The sequence below is a fragment of the Chenopodium album genome, chromosome 22 (assembly GCF_948465745.1).
Source record: "Chenopodium album chromosome 22, dcCheAlbu1.1, whole genome shotgun sequence".
NCBI classification, from domain to species: Eukaryota; Viridiplantae; Streptophyta; class Magnoliopsida; order Caryophyllales; family Amaranthaceae; genus Chenopodium; species Chenopodium album.
In genome coordinates this window covers 6,115,321-6,136,816 of record NC_137855.1, presented here as the reverse complement: position 1 = coordinate 6,136,816, position 21,496 = coordinate 6,115,321, and the positions used below count along the sequence as shown (strand labels likewise).

Genomic DNA, 21,496 nt, shown 5'->3' with positions numbered 1-21,496 from the left:
ATGTTCATACACAAAATGGACTTGCTGAGTCATTAATTAAGAGACTACAATTGATTGCAAGGCCATTATTGATGAGATCAAAATTGCCTTCATCTGCTTGGGGTCATGCCATAATACATGCGGCAACGCTAATTAGGTTGAGACCAACTGCTTATCATAAGTTCTCACCACTACAATTAGTTTTTGGTCGAGAACCTAATGTCTCACATCTAAAAATTTTTGGTTGTGCGGTGTATGTTCCTATTGCTCCACCCCAACGAACAAAGATGGGTCCACAAAGAAGGCTGGGAATTTATGTTGGGTTTGAATCACCCTCCATAATTAAATATCTTGAACCAATGACCGGTGATTTATTTACGGCCAGATTTGCCGACTGTCATTTCAATGAGACAGTATTCCCAGCCTTAGGGGGAGAGAAAGTGGACCCACGAAAGAAAGAAATAGAAATCATTTGGAATGCAACACAATTGTCAATGTTTGATCCACGAACAAATATGTGTGAACAAGAAGTTCAGAAAATTGTTCATTTACAAAGCATTGCAAATCAGCTGCCTGATGCATTTATAGATGCAAAGAAAGTGACAAAATCACATATACCAGCTGAAAATGCCCCTGCACGAATTGAAATTCCATCTGGTGATAAGATCATTGAAAATGAATCTCTAGCACGCCGAAAGCGTGGAAGACCACTTGGTTCAAAAGACTCTAAACCAAGAAAATTAAAAAGACCTGATGAGATCGACAATATTCCCCTTACATAAGGTCAAGAAAGACAAAGTACAGATAAGAATAGAGAAAAAGATGATAATCCGAAAGGGGATGAACAAGATGACCATAACATCGATAACAATGAAACTTCAATAAATTTTGTTTCTACCAGGAATTATTGGAATAGAAATGATGTTATCGTAAATGAAATATTTGCATATTCCATTGCAATTGAAATGGCATCTGACGAAAATGATAGTGAACCAAGAACAGTGGAAGAATGTCGTTGCAGGCATGATTGGTCAAAATGGAAAGAGTCAATGCAGACAGAGTTAAAGTCACTCGAAAAACGAGAAGTGTTTGGAAAAATAACCCTTCCACCAGAAGGTGTAAAGCCAGTTGGATACAAGTGGGTATTTGTGAGAAAACGAAATGAGAAAAATGAAATTGTAAGATACAAGGCAAGACTTGTAGCCCAAGGTTTTTCTCAAATTCCAGGGATTGATTATGAGGAGACATATTCTCCCGTAGTTGATGCAACTACGTTAAGATTTCTGGTAAGCTTGACAGTCTCAGAAGGACTAAAGATGCGATTAATGGATGTAGTAACCGCATATTTATATGGGTCACTCGATACAGATATTTATATGAAAGTCCCAGATGGATTAAAATTACCAGAAAACCACAAGCCTAGACATTTACTTTCCATAAAATTAAAAAGGTCACTTTATGGATTGAAACAGTCTGGGAGGATGTGGTATAATCGTCTTAGTGAATACCTTATGAAAGAAGGGTTCAAGAATAATCAAATCAGTCCTTGTGTTTTCATTAAGAGATCACAATCAGGGTTTGCAATTGTTGCAGTTTATGTTGATGACTTGAATATCATTGGAACCCCAAATGAACTTGAAAGAACTGCAAAATACTTGATGAAAGAATTTGAGATGAAAGACCTTGGACAAACTAAATTTTGCCTTGGATTGCAAATTGAGCACTTAAATAATGGTATATTCGTCCATCAGTCTAACTACACCGAAAGAGTGTTAAAACGTTTTTTCATGGACAAAGCGACCCCAACAAACACCCCGATGATTGTTCGGTCTTTGACTATGAAATATGATCCATTTAGACCTCGAGAGGAAAACGAGGATGTCCTTGGTCCTGAAGTACCATATCTAAGTGCAATTGGGGCTCTAATGTATCTAGCTAACAATACTAGACCAGACATAGCTTTTTCTGTGAATTTGTTAGCCAGGTTTAGCAACGCACCAACGAAGAGACACTGGAAAGGAGTAAGACACTTACTACGATATCTACGAGGAACAAAAGATCTTGGTTTGTTTTATCAATCAAGGAAAGATGCCACCCTCATCGGATATGCAGATGCTGGATATCTATCAGACCCACAAAACGCCAAGTCACAAACTGGATATCTGTTCACCTATGGTGGAACTGCAATTTCTTGGAAATCAACAAGGCAAACCTTAACTGCGACATCATCAAATCATGCTGAGTTGATTGCCCTTTATGAAGCAGGACGTGAGTGTGTATGGCTAAGGTCAATGATCGGCAATATCCAAGAAGAATGTGGGATGAAAGAAGTAACTGAAAGTCCAACCATCATTTACGAAGATAATACTGCATGTATCGCACAAGTAACTGAAGGATATATTAAAGGTGATAGGACTAAACATATATCCCCAAAACTGTTCTTTACACACGATTTGCAGAAGGAAGGGAAGATAAATGTCCAACAGATCCAATCATCTGATAATCTTGCAGACTTGTTTACAAAGTCCCTACCTTCGAAGAGTGTTGAGCGGTTGGTCCACAAGATTGGGATGCGTCGTCTTCATAAACTATGTTAAAATCAGGGGGAGCATTATATGCACTGCACTCTTTTTCCCTTCGATCAGGTTTTTATCCCAATGGGTTTTTCCTGACAAGGTTTTTAATGAGGCAGTACACTAAAGCATATAGTAATATATTGTTGTACTTTTTTCCCTTAGCTATGGCTTTTATCCTAAAGGGTTTTACCTAGCAAGGTTTTAACGAGGCAACATATACCCTATTCTGTATGGACATTCAAGGGGGAGTGTTAAGAGTTAATTAATTTAGTCAAGGTGTGAATGTCCACACTCCAATTTCTTCATTACATTTAATGTAGTAGCCAACCCTAATTGCCACCCTCTAAGGTTATAGCCCACAATGTAATAGTGGTTTTTACTACTATAAATAGCCATGTAATTTCACTTGTATGATACACAAAATATTACCAAGAGTAATACATAAAAGTAGTAGTACTTCTCTTATTACCTTCTTCTCTTAATCCTCTAATTTCTATATATTTCATAACACTTTCATTAAATCTACAGCCTCAAAAATTAAAGAATGAAGCATGTTCCCTATTTTCTTTTTTTTATTATGTACCCACTTTGATTTTATCTTAAAATTAAAAGTGTTTTTATTTGAGTACCCACTTCTAGTTCACTTAACTTCATTAGTACTAAATAGTTACATATTCACCATTGTTTTTTCATATTTTCCAATTCAATGTACTAGTTTTAATTTGACCATGCATAATTATCATTCGATGTAGAATTAGAAAGACTTATAAGTAGTTAATATCGTGAGAATACAAATTTAATAATTAATTAACAAGATCTCGCGTTATTATGTTTTCTCATATAGAGTACACTATAATATTTTAATCTCACAAATGTACCTTTTTATACACCCACCCGCCTTTTTTACTAAGGAGTTCATGTGAATCTCTAACTATATTTATTTAGAGGAATTAATACGTGCAACTTTGCAAGTTGTTACAAAAGTAGATTCATCATTGATGATATATGCAAGAAAGATGCAGCCAACTTTGAAAAATTCCCTCTTATTAGCTAGCTAGAAATTAGCTACTAAGATCCAAAATTAATATATAAAGAAAATTAAAAGCCAAAGTAGAATTATTGACATCCAAGATTCTAACTGTAGAATATTTTTATACACTTGACCTTTTTTTTTTTATACACTTGACTAGTTACAACTACAACGACAACTTCCTTTATATATACATACACTTCTCCCATCCCATGCCATTATAACACTGCTTATAACATCATCTCTCTTATCTCATCTACTTCTCTTTGCTTGTTTTGATCTACCTACAATAATGTCGTGCAACGCTGCGGAGCTACTTCCTCTCCTTGGCGGCACGGCTAATGCTAGCGCCGCTGCTTCTTACCTATGTGACCGTTTTACAACGGTGACATACGCCGTGGACAACACGTACTTGTTGTTCTCGGCGTATTTGGTGTTTGCCATGCAACTTGGGTTCGCCATGTTGTGTGCTGGCTCGGTTCGGGCTAAGAATACGATGAATATTATGCTTACGAATGTTCTAGATGCGGCTGCTGGCTCGCTTTCGTATTACCTCTTTGGATTTGCTCTTGCTTTTGGTGCCCCTTCTAATGGTTTTGTTGGGCGTCATTTCTTTGGTCTTAAGAACATTCCCGAGTCTACTGACTCGGGAACGTTTGACTATAGTTTTTTCTTGTACCAATGGGCCTTTGCAATTGCAGCCGCTGGAATTACCAGCGGCTCAATTGCAGAGCGGACCCAGTTTGTGGCGTATCTTATATACTCCACTTTTTTAACAGGGTTTGTATACCCGATTGTTTCTCATTGGTTTTGGTCAGTAGATGGTTGGGCTAGCCCAACCAATACTGGCAATTTATTGTTTGGGTCGGGTGTGATTGATTTTGCTGGGTCTGGTGTGGTCCACATGGTTGGTGGGGTAGCGGGACTATGGGGAGCCCTTATTGAGGGCCCAAGGATCGGTCGTTTTGACCGGTCGGGTCGCTCCGTTGTTCTAAGGGGTCATAGTGCTTCTTTGGTAGTACTTGGGACTTTCTTGCTTTGGTTTGGATGGTATGGGTTTAACCCGGGTTCGTTTTTGACTATTCTAAAGGCATATGGGTCCCCCGGAGGGTATTATGGTCAATGGAGTGGGGTAGGAAGGACAGCTGTCACCACAACATTGGCGGGATCGACCGCAGCGTTGACTACCTTATTTAGTAAGAGGTTGTTGGCTGGGCATTGGAATGTAATAGATGTGTGCAATGGGCTATTGGGTGGGTTTGCAGCTATTACTGCTGGATGTTCTGTTGTTGAGCCTTGGGCTGCTATTGTTTGTGGGTTTGTGGCTGCTTGGGTTTTAATTGGGCTAAACAAGTTAGCTGAAAAGGTCAAGTATGATGACCCACTTGAGGCAGCCCAATTGCATGCCGGTTGTGGTGCGTGGGGCCTACTCTTTACCGGTCTATTCGCTAGCAAACACTATGTCGGGGAGGTCTACGGGTTGGATCGACCCTACGGACTATTTATGGGTGGTGGGGGAAGACTACTCGCGGCCCAAGTGATCCAAATACTTGTTGTGTTCGGGTGGGTTACCGCCACAATGGCTCCACTTTTCTTAATCCTTAAGAAGCTCAAATTGTTACGGATCTCAAGTGAAGATGAAACCGCGGGTATGGATATGACCCGACATGGCGGGTTTGCCTACGCGTACCATGACGAAGATGACCCGTCACAAAGACCCTCCTTCATGATGAGGAAAATTGAGCCAACTAGCACTACTCCTAGTCCTCAAAATGGTGAAAGAAATGTATGATCGTGTGCATAATAAGCATGACTAAAGAAATTCACCATTTATAGGTTGAGTTCAACTTTTAAGGGTAGTTTTTATACGCAAGTTGAAATGTTTTTACCATATTTTTGCTTTCGTATGATTTCTAACGTTATTGCTCGTGTATAAGTGTGTACATTAATGATTTAGTTGATAAGTAAAACTACATATTTTTCCACCCGTTAAGCTATGTTCATATTGAGAATTCCATCTGGCTTTTTCTCATCTTGACTTCTATTATTGATAATTCAAAAGGCTATTACCATTTTATTCTAGATAGACAAGTCATGTATCATTATTAGCTCCAAAAGATTTCTACGGGAATGAATCATTAGCTAGAAGTTTAACTCAAAATCTCGATTATCTAAGCAAACACACGTACATACATTAATATTTTTACCAAATTGAATAACAATTAACAATAATAGACTTGAATGACCAAATATAATCCAACACGAACCAAACTACTCCAGTCGAATGTGACCAAAACTCAATTCATTATTTATTACCAACTTATTAACACTTTTACACACTAATTAATTGCTATAAGCCTTTATATAGTCATCCTAAATACATAAATGTTTTAACTAATTCAACCTTTTTCTTATCCCTCTTTAATTATCCATATCAAGACATATAAACAACCAAACACCAAAGTATGAGTTTCAATAAGCTTATCTAAGCATGTGACTTTGGAAGTCATTTTTCTTAGCCTCACAATTCTTTTTGAAATTACTACATTAATATATATTTTTTATATATAATAAAAATAGAAAATATAGGGTAGGAATATTTTTTGTCCACCCAATTTAAAGATGCCATAGTAGAGTACAAATACACACAACACAAGGTTTCAAACGTGCAAGAATAGTTTGCAAATTAAAGAAACTGGTTTTTAATTTATTCATGTCCAGAATTATTTATTTACTTCATTTTTTCGTACAAAAAGTGTCACTTCATCAAAGTATAGTTGTGATTTTCAAATCTTTTTGGCAACCACAATTAATCAGAAAATATGCTTGTTTTATGCATTGTGTATTTGTGTTCGAAAACTAATGATAAATGATGTGGTGAATCGATAATTAATAATGCATGAATTGATGGATATTCTAGATAAATTGAAATGATCATATGAAATAAATAGGTTAATTAAGTAGTCAAATAAGAGCAACTCCAATGACAAGCTAATTTGAAAATTAGCTTGCCATGCCACATAAGCTTTTAAGCTAATTATCATTTTAGCTACATTTTGCTCAAATGGCTAGCTATTAGCTTAGTAGTAGGTGTTGGATAGAAAATACATGAAAATAGCTTAATTGGTGCAATGAACATTTTATTTTGGAAAGTTAATTCTCAAGCAAATTAGCTTGGCAAAGCTAATTTGCTTAGCCAAGCTAATTGAATTTTCTAGCTCCAATGGTCAAGCTAGTAGCTAGGGAATTATTGAAATTGCAAGCCCTAGTTACAACCATTGGAGTTGCTCTCCGTATATGTTAGTTAGAGTGGGAAATGATTTAAGCCACACCAAAAAATTAATTTTGACGCATTAGGATTATATGTTAGAAGAACATTGAAAGCAAGCTCTTAGCTTACAATGAGTGTGTCAAAATCAATATTTGACGTGCTTGAATTAGTTTCGGACTAGAGTAAATTAAATGACTTATAGTCTATAGATGTTCCGGTTGTAAGCTTGTAACTTATAATCATTCATCGCCCAACAAATAATGACTAACAAGAAGATACTCCACTGATATAGAGCTTCTATCATCAATTATAAAGGGAGAAGTAGTATGTAATAGACATGAATTGAACAATTGGCAATCATTAACTCAAAATAAAATGTTTCGGATGTTGTTGGGTGTCCGTTGGGATTAATTGTACTGTTCTACAATGTAGAGAAAGAAAACGAATGGTCGATTACTCCACCTATTATTACCAATTGGTTGTATGATGAATAACTCTATTGCGTTATTATGTGATCAATATTTCCTCCTTACGAGCTTGTACTTGACCAATCAAGATTCATCATATAATATCAAAGTGTATTTTCTTTCTTTAGGTAGCAATTAATTTTGAATAGATAGAAGTATTGTCAAATTACTTAAGTTCGCTATAATGAAATACATGCGACCAACCTTAAAGGTAATTGGACTAATTAAGGTAACTTTTAAACTAATAATAAATCATCCATTGTTCTCATGTTTAAAGGCCCATTCAATTAGGTTAAATTCAGTTCAGTTCAGTTCAGTTCAGTTCAGTTTAGCTTCATTCAGTTCATTTCAGTTCAGTTCAATTTAGCTCTTAATTTCCTTCTCTCATAAAATTAAATATTCATTTCAACTCTATTCAGTTTAGTTCAGTTCAGCTCCAATCGGTTCAGTTCAGCTCAATTCAGTAAATATGAACAGGCCCTAAGTATATTTAATAAGTTGTCCAATCACTAAATTTCTTATATTATATGTCAGAAATTCTGGCTACAAAATATGGAGAATTTGCATTATTTGATAATATTGTAAACAATATACCAACTTACCCAACAAATCGGGCATTTAAGTGTTTGGTTCCTCTTTGTCCATGAAAACTCACAAACAAAACGTCTTTTCAAAAAAAAAAATGTTACAAAAAAGACATAAACGCTCCAACCATCAACATATCAATGGCATCAATAAGACAATAATATCTTCACCAAAAAAATCAATAAGACAATAATATTAATATATTTCTCCATCAGGTTTTTTTTAGGTTACATGGCACAGTTTAATTGATTTTAATATAACACGATGTCATTTATACAAATTTTGCTAATACACAATTAATATTTTTCAAAACAAATTTATGCGATATCACAATGGCTCGTGTGTCAATTAAACCAATGCACTTATTCCAGGGAGTATTATACAACTTGTTTTGTTATCAGAAAGACTTGCGTGGACCTGGTCCACAATAATATTATTGTGGACCCGAGATTTATATACACGCAAGTGATATTATATTGAACATAATGATCCTTATTTTTTACATAGTAAATTTATTTTAAAACATAGTAACCTTTTATTAAAACTTGTATAACGTTTATTGTAAACTTTAATACGACGTTATAACCTTAATTTTAACATAGTGACCTTTATTATTCATGATGACCATTATATAAAATATTTCATTAAAAAAATGAACCTCTTATGGCTTTATATATTACCAAAATGACTTTTATTTCAACATAGTGACCTTATTTTTATTATAGTGACCTTTTTTAATTAATAAAACAACCATAGTTTCTCTAATATTAGTGGTCCACAATAAATTAGTGTGAATCAAGTTCATTTAAGAATTATGACTTATGGAAACGGTCTATGTAGGAAAACGGGACAAATGTTTAAAGATGACGAGTATCAAATAATTGGACCATCTTTGCTTATGGGCCAGTTGATGGCTACTTTTAAAATGAAGTTGAAACACAAAGTTTATTGATGTAACAGTCTAAGCTGAATATCATGAGTTGCAGACAAAAGTGTAATGTTTGAGCACAAGTCAATACAATTTAGGCGAACCACCCAATTTGCAAATTTGCTGGAAAAGGATAGTTTATACTGCGTATAAGTTATATCAATATTGAACGGTGGAGGTAAATATACGTCAATATAAAAGAATTTTCAAACAATTAAACAAAAGTGTAGGACCATTTAATGACAGAAAAATATGTGTTACAATAAGTTTGTGGAGTATCATATGTTCTTAACTTGTGGTTCTACTTTGTACTTTTCATCTTTGTTTGCCTTTGTTTAACAGAGAAATATCTGCGCTGAGTTATACAGTAGTCCAATGGTAATTCGAAAAAGTTCGGATCAAGTTCAGTTCATGTAAATTCAATTTTAATCATATTCGAATGAGAGTCCTTCGGTTTGAATTCATTTGGATTTAGATATACTTGATTTATTTTGAATTTGGATATACTTGTATTCTGTAGTTCAGTTCAATGGAGGTAAATTTCCTGTTATGTACTTAATGATGAATATTTGTGTTATTGTGTATATAGATTAGACAAGTAATTGTTCTTGCCAAGTACAATTTCCTGATTAGATGCTATTCGCCTATTTTGCTAGTTTGAAGTTTGAACTATAGCGAAAACAGTAACCGAAAACAGATATCACGCCAACTTCTCATGCCATTTCAAGAACATTCTGGTCTGTCACGGATATCTTGAGCTGTAGTGACTGAGACAAAAAGAAGCTAATATTCATATCTTACATAGTTACATTAGTTACATAATTAATCACATATCTAAAGCAAAATATGTACTGTATAATCCATCGTGTCGCTGATTGTTATTGACATTCAATTCAGAAAAGGAACCTGGTCCATGAACCCAAAATTGGAAACACAGCAATGAGCAACCTGAAGAACAATGGTTTATCTTTGTTTAATGTCCTACTCAATTTACCAGTATCAGAGTATCCCATTGGGGGAGCATCAACCTTTGGCTTTTGCTCGTCAGCAAAGCTGTTGCTTCTCGCTACTTCTTGATCCAGCTCATCCCATCCACCAAATTTCGAACCAGGTCTTCCATCATTCTTAGCTGCCTCCCATGACTTATAGTCACCATTTACAGGACGTGGACGGGATCTTGCCTTTCGTGCATACCCCTTGGACCTGGACCTTCTTCTGGTCTTAGACTTTGACCTTGGCCTGTCTTGGGGCCTGAAATTTTGGCTAGAGCTTGGGTCTTCCCACAGTTTATCCATTACTAGGGAAAGGGCTGTTTGTCCCAAGGGAAGCACCAATGCCATCATTAGTGAATTTGATCCTGTGTCTAATACTGTTGATAACAGAACTATCGGAACCATCCAACCAAAGGCTTTGGCTATCTGTGTTCATCAAAATAATTAAGTTACATACTATCATATCTCGAAAATGCTTATAATTTTAGAGGGAGGGAAGAAAATTTCAAGCTCTATGAGAACTGAGTTATCAATCATAGAAGAGAATAAAAGAAATCTCCTCTTCCACAAGCAGACAACAAAAACAAAAAATAGTACCATAAAAACTCAAGACTAAACTCCAAAGATCATACTATGTACAGAGTAGCATGCAGAGTAATAACAAATAGCAACCCAAACAAGAAAGGTTGCACAATTTCTTGTTCAAAAAATATTCAACTTAGGATGCAATTTTGAAGGGAAGATGTGCTAACTGAGACCACTGACCTCCTAATGAGTATTTGAGAGCTCTTGGTGTCCTGAACTTCTCATCTTTATAGTTCAAGTTGGGTGTTTGTGATCTCCACGCTCCCACTTGAGGGGAAGTATAGAGTATTCGGTAATTTGGGAGTTAAGGTAGTATTAGGAAACATATTTTTTTTGTTACCTATATTAGTTTATCGTTTACTAGCCCATCTAATTAGGATTCTGGTTATTTGCTTAGCCTCCCGAGTCTCAGAGCATGTAAGTATTAACAAATACACAAGTTGAATCAAATCAATTACTAGATATAGGGCTGTGTGTCCCAAGAGAAGCACTAATGCCAAGATTTCAGAATTTGACCCTGCCCCTAGCTGTCCTTACTCCTTAGTGTTGAACCATCTAGCCAAAAGCTTTGAAAATCTGTTTTGTTCACCTAAATACTGGTCTAATGCAATCATTTCTCCAGAATGGTTTAACTATAGGGAACAGGACAGCTCAACACGACAAGGAAATGAGCTACCAATCATTAATAGGAAATTAAAAGAGACCTCATCTTCCATAGGAATACTAAAAATACAAAATACAGAACTATACACACTCAAGGACTTATCTCCAAATTTATCAGCAATTAGCAACCCAAATAGAAAACGGGTGCACAAGTTCTTGCTAGCAAAATTTTCAACTTGAGGGCGATTCTGAAGGGAAGGCATGCTAACTGAGGGCCAAATGAACTCCACATTGATAAAGGCAAATATGGACTTAATGAAGTAAACACCATTAAGATACTTCTATCAAACATTTATACTAAATTTAAAAGCAGCATCTGTTGACACAGTAAGGTGCAATTATGTAGATAGAGCAAATCAGTCACCAGGCAGTTTAGCCGTTTAGGTGCGGAATTGCCTTATACATATTTCTAAGCCTTTCTGACAGCTAGCACATAGCCCCTGTCCAACATCAATGGTGAAATTTTTCTAAACTAGGTCATCCAAAAATATAATACAAAAACTCACATTGTTAATATTGCATTGGGATTATGCATATCAAAGAAAACAATCTCCACTTCTATCCCACTCCAAAAGTAAATAGGATATTTAGGGTAGAGCACACAACATTGCAAAGGCTTCTACACAAGAGATTCCTTTCTGAAAATAATAGAGAATAATTCATGTAGCCAATACTGACTAATAGGTTAAGCTAATTTGTTGGGACTAAATTTATTTTGCAAACTGAGGCACCATGAATAAAAAAATCCCATCCTTTGAGTTTTCTACCATCTTATACAACCAAATCTAATATTGCCTCAATCTTCAAATTTTCCCTCAGCAAAAACTAGGCCCAACAATCCAGGCTAACACCATATATGTTCTCCTAAACTGGTATATACACATAAGTACATAACCAAAGGTTCACCAGATACATATACTCACCAGGTCAGTGGAGAAGGATCCATATAACCAACACTATTCAGTGAGTAAAGACATTGGTATACTAGTATATACATAACCAAAGCTTCACACTTTCATCAGATACATTTCTTTAGCAGTTCATCAGAGAAGAATTCATAGAGCCAGCACTTCCCATCATCTGATCAACTCAAGCACTTTGTTGCTATGATATGGGCAACCTGGGTACACAGGAATGCAGTGACCTTTGGGGATTGCACCCCTGATCCAAGGAGGGTCATGGCATTGCTGGAAGAATCAGTGGCCAGATTGAAGGATATCAAAGTTGGAAAGGGGGACAGGGTTAGGAACACAACAGAGACGGATCTCTTCTGGTATACAGGATCATGTGAAGAAGGATCCCTGCTTTCCATATTCACTGATGGAGCATGGAAAAAAGATAAGAGGGGGAGAATTGCAGCAGGTATAGGTTGGGTCATAAAGAAAGATCAGGTGGATATTGCGAGGGGAGGGAAAGTCATCATAGCTCAATCATCGTTGCAGACGGAACTGATGGCAATACAGGAGGGTCTATCACACGCGCAGATAATTAGTCAATCTATCGAGGTTTGCACTGAAAGTATAGTGGCGGTGAGGTGCATTCAGTACCCTTCTAAAGCACCATGGGAGGTCCATAGATTGGCGCAGGACATTAATAGACTTAGCAGGACATTAACTTACTTTTGTTGTAATAAAGTTCCTAGAGGTGTTGTATCAACGGCCCATACCTTAGCTCAGGAAGCAAGGAAGAAACAATGGGTCTAGATTCCACACCAAAAAAAAAATTGTTTGCTTCTTGTTAAAAAAAATTAAAAAATTAAAAAAAAAAACCCAGAGTAAAGACTTGGCTTGATTCCACCCCCACCCCTTAAAAAAAACAGTAATCTCCTCATCTCACTTACACTTATATCAAAGCATAAACCAAGCCTTAGGTAGTCGAAGCTAAAACACTTAACCGCATAATACACCAAAGAAAATTACGCACTTCGACAAAAGGCCATAAACCATCCAGACCTGTTTTTTTTTTATTATTATTATTATTATTTTTTTACTTTCATGCTTCCTCCTTAAACTGCCTTTTCAAAGCTTCACATCATCTATACTTCCTCCGTTTTTTATTAGATACATTACTTTTGAAATTGCGGAATCCTATTTGGAATAGAGAGAGATAGAGAGAAAAAATAAAGAGGGCCCATGTGATATGAGAGAGATAGAGAGAATTTTTTGACTAAAAGAGAAAGTGATGCATCTAATAAAAAACGAAGGAAGTATAATGAAGTACGATGCATACAAACAAAGTCTCAAGATTTTGTTTATGATAATTTATAAGCCAAGGAAAGAAATAATTTAATGAGTATAAAACATTCAGCAACTCAAGGTGATGGAAGAAGGAAGGAAGAAAAGATAGTAACACAATTTGTTCTAGATAGCAGTAGTGATGGTGGAGAGAGAAGAAATGGAAAATTCGAGTATTGAGCATCTTTGATGGAATAAGTTTTGTTCAAGGTAAATTGATAGGCATACTAAAACTTGAACAGAACTGAATTGTAATATTGTGACCAGTGAGTACTGTTAATACTGTATAATAATTTTCAATGAGTACATAGGCAATATAGCACTTGTGCATTCTAGTGTTGACTACACCTGACTGAATAGGCAAGTATAAAAGTGATAAAGCGCTACTAATAGTTCATTGTGGTGAAACTGTCTTATATGAAAGGAGGATGTTAACTTGAAAATGAGGACTTAAAGAGCTCCTAGAAACACTAGGAAAGTAGCTTTCTACAATTGTATTTCCGTGCCACGAATTTTATCGTACTATGTACCAAGCAACATTGGTTGCGGTGAGGTTGGTGGTCAAGCTTACGATGTGATATTGGGCAGGCAAACAGTTTCACCAATCTATTCTAAGCTTGCTTGGTACACAGAATAAGGATACTACTCCAACCGAAACAATCTTTATTTGGATTATGAAATGCAAGCCACTAGGATGACAAACACAAGCCAATTTGACCAACATTTGGATGCCCTTAATTTTTATATAAAGTCAGTATACCACTCTGTATCTATACACAAGAAAAGGAAAACATGTTGCATCAAAGAAAAATCACTTGTGATGCACCCTTGTCAGCAAATAATAATCACATAGTTTCATCACCTAGAAATAAGAATTGGATATGAGTCACACTAATATCCTATCTCCTTGTATCTTTCCAATCTAATCATGCCCCTCAATTCCAGCTCCCCTTTTTCAGTAAACTTCATCTAAGAATTTGATCAAAAAAATAAAAAATTAAAAAAAAAAAAAAAAAAAAAAAAAATCAGGCTCCACGCTTAAAATAAATGAATATATGCTTAAATGATGACTATTAGGCTACAAGCTGTAGCTGATAAAATGTACTTTTATGGTGCTCATCGTCTGCCATATTAGCTTTTTTAGACATTTTGTTTCTCTCCCAACTTCACAAGCACCCAACTCTATTCGGATAATAATAGTACTACAGTGAGCTTTGAGCAAACAATAAGCTTTAATTATGCTTAGCCTTCACCTATCATCAGCATCAAAGGAGTAGAATGGTTGTATACAGGGCCGTCCCATTCCATTACGGGGCCCTGTTCTAATCGTTAAAAAGGGCCCTCAACAAAAAAAAAAAGAAATAGATAAATAAATAAAATTGGCTCCTACTACAATATATATTTAAATTGAAATTCAAAATTTCACCTACAATAAACGAGAATGTATACTGAAAATTATACCATGTATAATTTAACTTTAAATCGTTTTGAGTAGTTAGATGTTGATAAAAACAATTAAATTGATTAAAAATTTATAAGAAGTGAATTTGATGATAGCCGGAAATCAAGAGATGTAATTGTTAAGTATGAAATCTTAAAAGTGCTATTATATTGAAGATTATTGAAGGATTGTGAAAATATTATTTACAATGAATATTATTGACACATCACAATATATGTTAGCTGAAAATTAAAAGAGGTAAGAGGATGGTAAATTGATAAGATAAATAGATAATTATAATTGGGTAAAACAAGAGAGTTAGGAAATGTCCCATAAAAAGAAAAAATTAAAATAAAAAGAAAGTAAATGAAATATGACAACATAGAAAAATTTGGAAACTCTTGAATTTCCTACTTCCTAGTTCCTAGGCATTAGTGCATTACTGAAGAACATGTGGAAATTGAAAAGTATGAATAGGACAAAATAATTACTGTAGTAGATTTTACTACACCCAAGAAGTGAGTATACGACACAAGAGTAACATCCTATAGCCTACATTATGCTACAAACAAAGTAAAAAACTGGCTGCAACCGAAAATTGGGCCCTTTGAGTTTGGGGGCCCTGTGCTGTTGGTCTCTTTGCACAGGGCCATAACCGGGCCTGGTTGTATACCACACTTGGGTTCTTCAATTGCAGCCTTAGGTTATAATCAGAAGAGCACGGACATTTTTCCAAAAATAAAAATAAATAATTACTAAAATATGGTAATTCTAAGCTATAAGTCCATCTCTTAATGGAGTCGGATTACTCAGATAGTAATTAAACTTCGGCTTTGGCTTTTGATGAACTTATTCAAAAGGTTCAATAAACTCTACACTTCTTCATTACTATGAATCAGAAAATGATTGTTTCCCTTAAAATCAATGGTTGAATATGAAAAAAATCTTTCAATGTTAGAGGGCTTAACATTGTATACATCCAAACCAAAACTCTACTATAAGTGGAAGCCTCTTACTATGAATCGGCATATGATTGTTTTCCTACAAATCAAGGGACGATTACAAAAGAATCTTTCGATATCAGAGGATTTAAGATTGCACACATCCAAATTCCAAACCACAACCCTACTATAAGCAGAAGCCTCTTTACAGATATGAAAAGGAAAACCATCAATACTTCAATAGAGGCATTACTCACTATGATATTGCTAAGGTTGATCTATAATCACATGTTGTTGCTCCTTCCTTCTAAATATAGCAGTCATTTTGACATTTTTGAATAATCCAAGAGACGACTAGATAATATATTCACTTAATTATTCATAACCTTGCCTTCATTACGAAAGATAGACCTTTAAATGATCAAAGCGTGCTAGCATTATGACATAATTTAAACTTGCTAAATTCACCTTCAAAAGTACTTTGACTAGGTCCACGAGGTTATCTATTATAGTATTGCCTAGTATATTTATACAAATAGGAAATAGCCGTGATCAAAGTTAACATGCTTTGATTATATATTAATATATATCAAATGTAGCCAAATTATTTAAAGTTGACGGAGTATTAATAAACCGTAATTGAATTCTCAACAAATTCACACTTAGACCAAGTGATGGAGAGAGGACGCCGCCAACACAATTAGTCAACAACATCACCCATTTGCCTCTAAAAAAAGACTTACCACCTTTTCCTCTTACAATAACAATTAGATCCTTTCCCAACTACTTCAACACCATACACAACAACCCCCTATTACAAATACAGTACTACGAATACTTCACAAATATCATTAAGGATACTCCCTCTGTCCCAAAACAATCGTCGCGTTGATAATATAATTCAAATTAGTAACATGACAACTAAATCCGAACAGAGTACAGAGGTCAGACTAATTAAAATCATTCCAATACTCAATTGTGAGGAAATATGGAGTAAAAATCAACATTCATCAACATAAAAAGGCATAATTAACTAATGATGCACTAAAAATGGCAAGAAGTTTAATCAAATAAATATCGAAGATAATTGAGGCATTGTTATACCTTGAAGAACCAGTCAATAGCAGGAGAAGAATCTTTCCAAAATCCAAACTCTTCTTCTTCGTCATCGTCATCGTCATCGTCATCATCATCATCGGACCACCAATTCTTCCTCCGTTTCTCTCTCCTCCCAAATTCATCTTCAAATTCGAATTTCCGGCGCTGAGATGCGTCGAAATTGGAGCCCCAATTGGGTCGAGATGATGAAGAACAGCAAAATTTTGATGAAAAATTAGGGTTTTGGAGAGGTTTATTAGGGTTTGAGAAGAGATGATAGAAAGAGTTTGGGGATAAGAAGTATGTGCTCACCATTGATACCAGGTCACCCCTCCCATTTCTGGGGACTCTTGATTGTTCGTCACCCAAAAGAGTAATAATAAAAGAAGGAAAACTATGAGATAATCGACCATCATTTTAGGTATTTCCTAGTTTTAAGAAAAAGGTCATGTTTAATGGTAGCGTTTAAGGTACAAACGGTTAGTGTTTTTATCATACTTAAAAAAAAATGTGAAAGTGTTCGGCAAGATAGCAGTTTGAGTAGCGGTTAATAGTAAATATAGTGTTTCGGTAGCTTTTCTCAAACATTAAAAATAGTAGTGTTTAAAAGCAGTGAGTAGCGGTTAATATATTTTGGTTACATTTTAAACAATATACGGAGTATGTAATAGGTATGTTTTAGTATTGCAACTAGTATTTTTGCCAAATACTCATATTCCGTACTATCAACCGTTACTTTGATAGCTATCCTTTGACAGCTACTCACTACACGTACCCTGACAGCTACCCATACTCGACCGCTAAAATCTACCCGCTAAGTCGAGGTAGGTTAAAAAATTTTTTTACAATAAGTCGTATTTCAAATTAGCAATTAATTAGAAATATGGAAAAAAAAAACGTGCAATTAATCTGAAAGAGAAAGGGAGTTTAAATTAGCTATTGATTGGTGCATGAATTTGTTTTTTGAACAATCGTTGTAACTTTGTGAGTGTTGTGACTTTAGCTCAAGTTTTAACTTATTTGCATTTGACATGCACTTGGTTGATTTTTTTAAAAAAAAAAAAAATTCTAGTATAGAGATAGGTCAGATCAGATAGCCATAAAAGACAATTATGCTACGGAGTAATAATTTCAGCTAGAGTCATAAAAGACAATTCAACTTATTCAGGTAGTAAGACAATTATGCTACGGAGTAATAATTTCTGCTAGAGTCATAAAAGACAATTCAACTTAAATAGCCCCTTGAGGCTTTAATGTTTAATACTTTAATCATAAACTTATTTTTACTTTGTACGTAACTTAATTTTTAGGTAAAAAAAATCAAAGTATTTCGTATTAAACATCAAAAATATGATAGGTGTACGAAGAAGGTGGCACAAATTAAGCCCCGCACAAAAGTCACGATGCCAAAACAAACATAAAATAAATTGCCAAAGAAAGAAAGATCAGTTAAAACATGCCGTTTTCGTCATGATGCATGCTTTAGGATAGTAGCACAAGAATTGGAATTTGGAAATTAATGCAATACTTTTCAGTCTTTCACCTGCCGCATTTCAACGCTTTTGTTTATCGTCACATTCACTTCAAATGTAATGCCAATTTTACACTTCTATAACAATTAAATTGGTGACTAATTTACACGTTTGAATGACATTAACCGTAATAAAGTTTACAAAGATGAATGTTTTAATCGAGTTTGTAATATAGCTTTCTTTTAGTGCTTATTTGTTGTGGCTTACCTTAGTCTTCACTCTTCACCTAACAAAAGGTGTTTTAGCCTTTTAGGGGTGTAATTAAAGGAGATTGAATTAATGGTAATTACATGCACATTTGAGTCATCAATTGGTTTGTGGAAGTTGTATTGAGGAACAACTTATTATAGTACGAGTACAACAAAAATTACTGATTAGAATATATCATTTCGCAATTTAAGTTTAGTAAGTAGGTAAATATAACTTTTGCATGTGTAATGTGAGCAATACACTTATACACGGAGTAATATTATAATGTAACCCTTTTTTCTTTTTTTTTTCTTTTTTTTTTTTTAACCTTCTTCCATGTACAAGGAGACCAATTTCAAACTGGCAATTATATGAAATGTAAACAATACTTATATTAATTGATGAATTTTCATGATATTTGTTATAAGCTGAAAATTATTTAAACATAAATGTCATCATCGGCAACAATTACTCTGTATATTATAGAGGTTGGTCATACATGGAAGACAAAAATTAAAAGAAATCTATTCAATAGTCTTGTCACCATAATATCTACCAATAACAATAACAAAAACAATTCAAGATGAAAAATAACGGTATACCTAAGATTGTGTTGCAAAAATTTCCTTCCCGACAATAGTAGAAGAAAATAAGAAAAAATGAATACTCCTACATAAAAATTTTTGAGCTTAGATTGTTCAACACTTATGTAGGATAAAAAATTAATCTTCAAATCTTACGGAGTACGATATATTAAGGTCACTTCTATTTATTATAGCGGATAGCCCCTTGCAAGTTAAAGAGGGGAGAAGAGGGAGGGTAAGAATGATCTACTCGTATTAGCCTATATATAATACTGTACGGTTTAAATGTTGGAAAAATTGAAAAGAATAATCCCACCTTTCGCTCATCTGCTCAAAATAATCCTACCTTTTCGAATTCCAGAAATAATCCCACCTTGTAACCCCATCTTCCCAAAATGAACCTTTTATCGATTTATGAAATTAGTAACCTGTTGTAGAAGGTGACTTGACACTTGTCACCTTCTAATTGGTCTTAATTTTAAATAATAAATAAAAAAACAAAACAATAAAAAAAATCTCCCAGCCCACGACCACCATCACAACCCCCTGCCACCACCCCTTTATCGCCACCATCACCACCATCATAACCCCTTGCCACCACCCCTTTATCACCACCATCACAATCCATGCCACCGCCCCTTACCACCATCACCACCATCACAAACTGAAACCCCCACCTAACCCTGAACCCGAAGCCCCAACAATTCTGAACCCGAAGCCCCACCAACCCTGAACCCGAAGCCCCACCTAACTGTAAGGAAATGGAGGTCGGCCGGCGTCTAGATCGATAGCGAAACAGCCTCCCCCCCCCCCACCAACCCACGAAAACCACCTCCACCCCCGTATTAGGCTGATTTGTGGGTTGAGTTGCAAATTCTAGCGCTATTTTTGTTTAAATTGGAGGCCATTTAGGCTGATGCGATGTCGATTCTCGTGATTGTTGGCGTGAAATAACTAAACGGCGAGAAATTGGCTATTTAGGACTGAGGTAGTGGGTGTTATACGGCGGAGAGGCGTAGGGTTTGTGGCTGTTTGGGAGATGGAGGCGAGCTGTTTGGTGGCGCGACGCCGCTGGTTGCTGTGGTTGGTTGTTGCGAGGTTAGGGATGGTGGCTGCACGGTTGGGGAGGCATTGAAGTTGTTTGGGTGGAGGTCAGGTGGTGGTGAAAGGGGGTGGGGATGGGAATAGGTTGGAATTAGGATTTTGGGAGGTCAGGTGGTGGTGTAGAGGTGGTTATGGTGGTTGACATGGAGGCAGCTATGGAGGGGGTGAGGTGAGAGGAGAGATTAGAGATTAGAGGAAAATAAAATAAAAAAAATCTAACCTGTTTTACAGGTTGAAGGTAAAAAGGTTCATTTTGGGAAGATGGGGTTATAAGGTGGGATTATTTCTGAAATTCGAAAAGGTGGGATTATTTTGAGCAGATGGATGAAAGGTGGGATTATTCGTTTCAATTTTTCCTTAAATATTTGATCGATTGATGAATTGATCCTACAACTACTACGACGTATAGCTTTTGGCAATTGCAAGTTATTTAGTGCAATACGATCTTACTTCATTTGTATAGTCGTTATCAAATTTTTGTAGTGGGGTTAATGCATTGCCTCTCCCTTTGATGTTTAATCAGCCCTTTTTTTTTTTTTTCCTATGGGCCGGCAAGAAAACGCTAAAAGTGTATTTATTAAAGAATAAAGACATCATTACCTCATTAAGTAAGCGTCACCAAATATTAAGACATAAAATACGAAGTATAAACTTTAACTTTAATGATACGGAGTAGTACTCACTTCATTTTATTAATTATAATAATACGTATAATACTCATTTCGTCTTACAAATTAAAGAACCTTTTTGCATAATTTATGTACTTCCATTGACCAATTATTTTTAAGGACTACTATTTTTAAAACAGGAATATATATCTTCAAAATATTAAGTTTTACTCATTTGTGAGAAACAGAAAATTCTTCAAATGACCCTATTGAATTTGATCCATCACAGAAACTTGGAGTGGCAATAATGACGATTATGTCACTACTTCTACACCTCAATCTCAAATAGGAAATAATACAAAAATTAGGACGAAAATTACGTAATAAATAGTACACCAAATACGGTGTAATTAAAAATAGTAAGCGTTGGTAGAAAAGTAGAAAGTCTAAATGACGGAGTTTACAGGCCGAGTAAGGTCCAAATACGGCAACTAACTTTAAATAGTCAAAGCCCATCAACTAAAATAAACCATTATTATCCCTACAAATTTTTACCTAGACTCTACGGCAGGGAACACTGCCTGCACCCCCCACCCCTCCGCGCGTGCCCCGCTCCCGCCCCTTTTCATTTACGAATTTTCTGTAAATTTTTATAATATGTTCATTTCTATATTGGTAAATGTTCATTT

The 21,496-nt window shown here is 35.3% G+C and overlaps 2 protein-coding genes across 2 annotated transcripts; one reads left to right on the top strand and one right to left on the bottom strand.

Moving 5' to 3' along the window:
- The first annotated feature begins 3,780 nt into the window (after positions 1–3,780).
- Positions 3,781–5,600, top strand: LOC145603671 (ammonium transporter 1 member 2-like). Its single transcript, XM_081659621.1, has one exon. It carries the CDS (start codon positions 3,878–3,880, stop codon positions 5,375–5,377), a length of 1,500 nt encoding a protein of 499 aa, XP_081515747.1. The 5' UTR covers positions 3,781–3,877; the 3' UTR covers positions 5,378–5,600.
- A 3,936-nt stretch (positions 5,601–9,536) lies between these two features.
- On the bottom strand, positions 9,537–17,177 carry LOC145605471 (uncharacterized). Its single transcript, XM_081661529.1, has 2 exons — positions 16,797–17,177; positions 9,537–10,254 (listed from the first exon to the last, which is right to left on the bottom strand). Exons 1-2 carry the CDS (start codon positions 17,103–17,105, stop codon positions 9,730–9,732), a joined length of 834 nt encoding a protein of 277 aa, XP_081517655.1. The 5' UTR covers positions 17,106–17,177; the 3' UTR covers positions 9,537–9,729.
- Between the last annotated feature and the right edge of the window lie 4,319 nt (positions 17,178–21,496).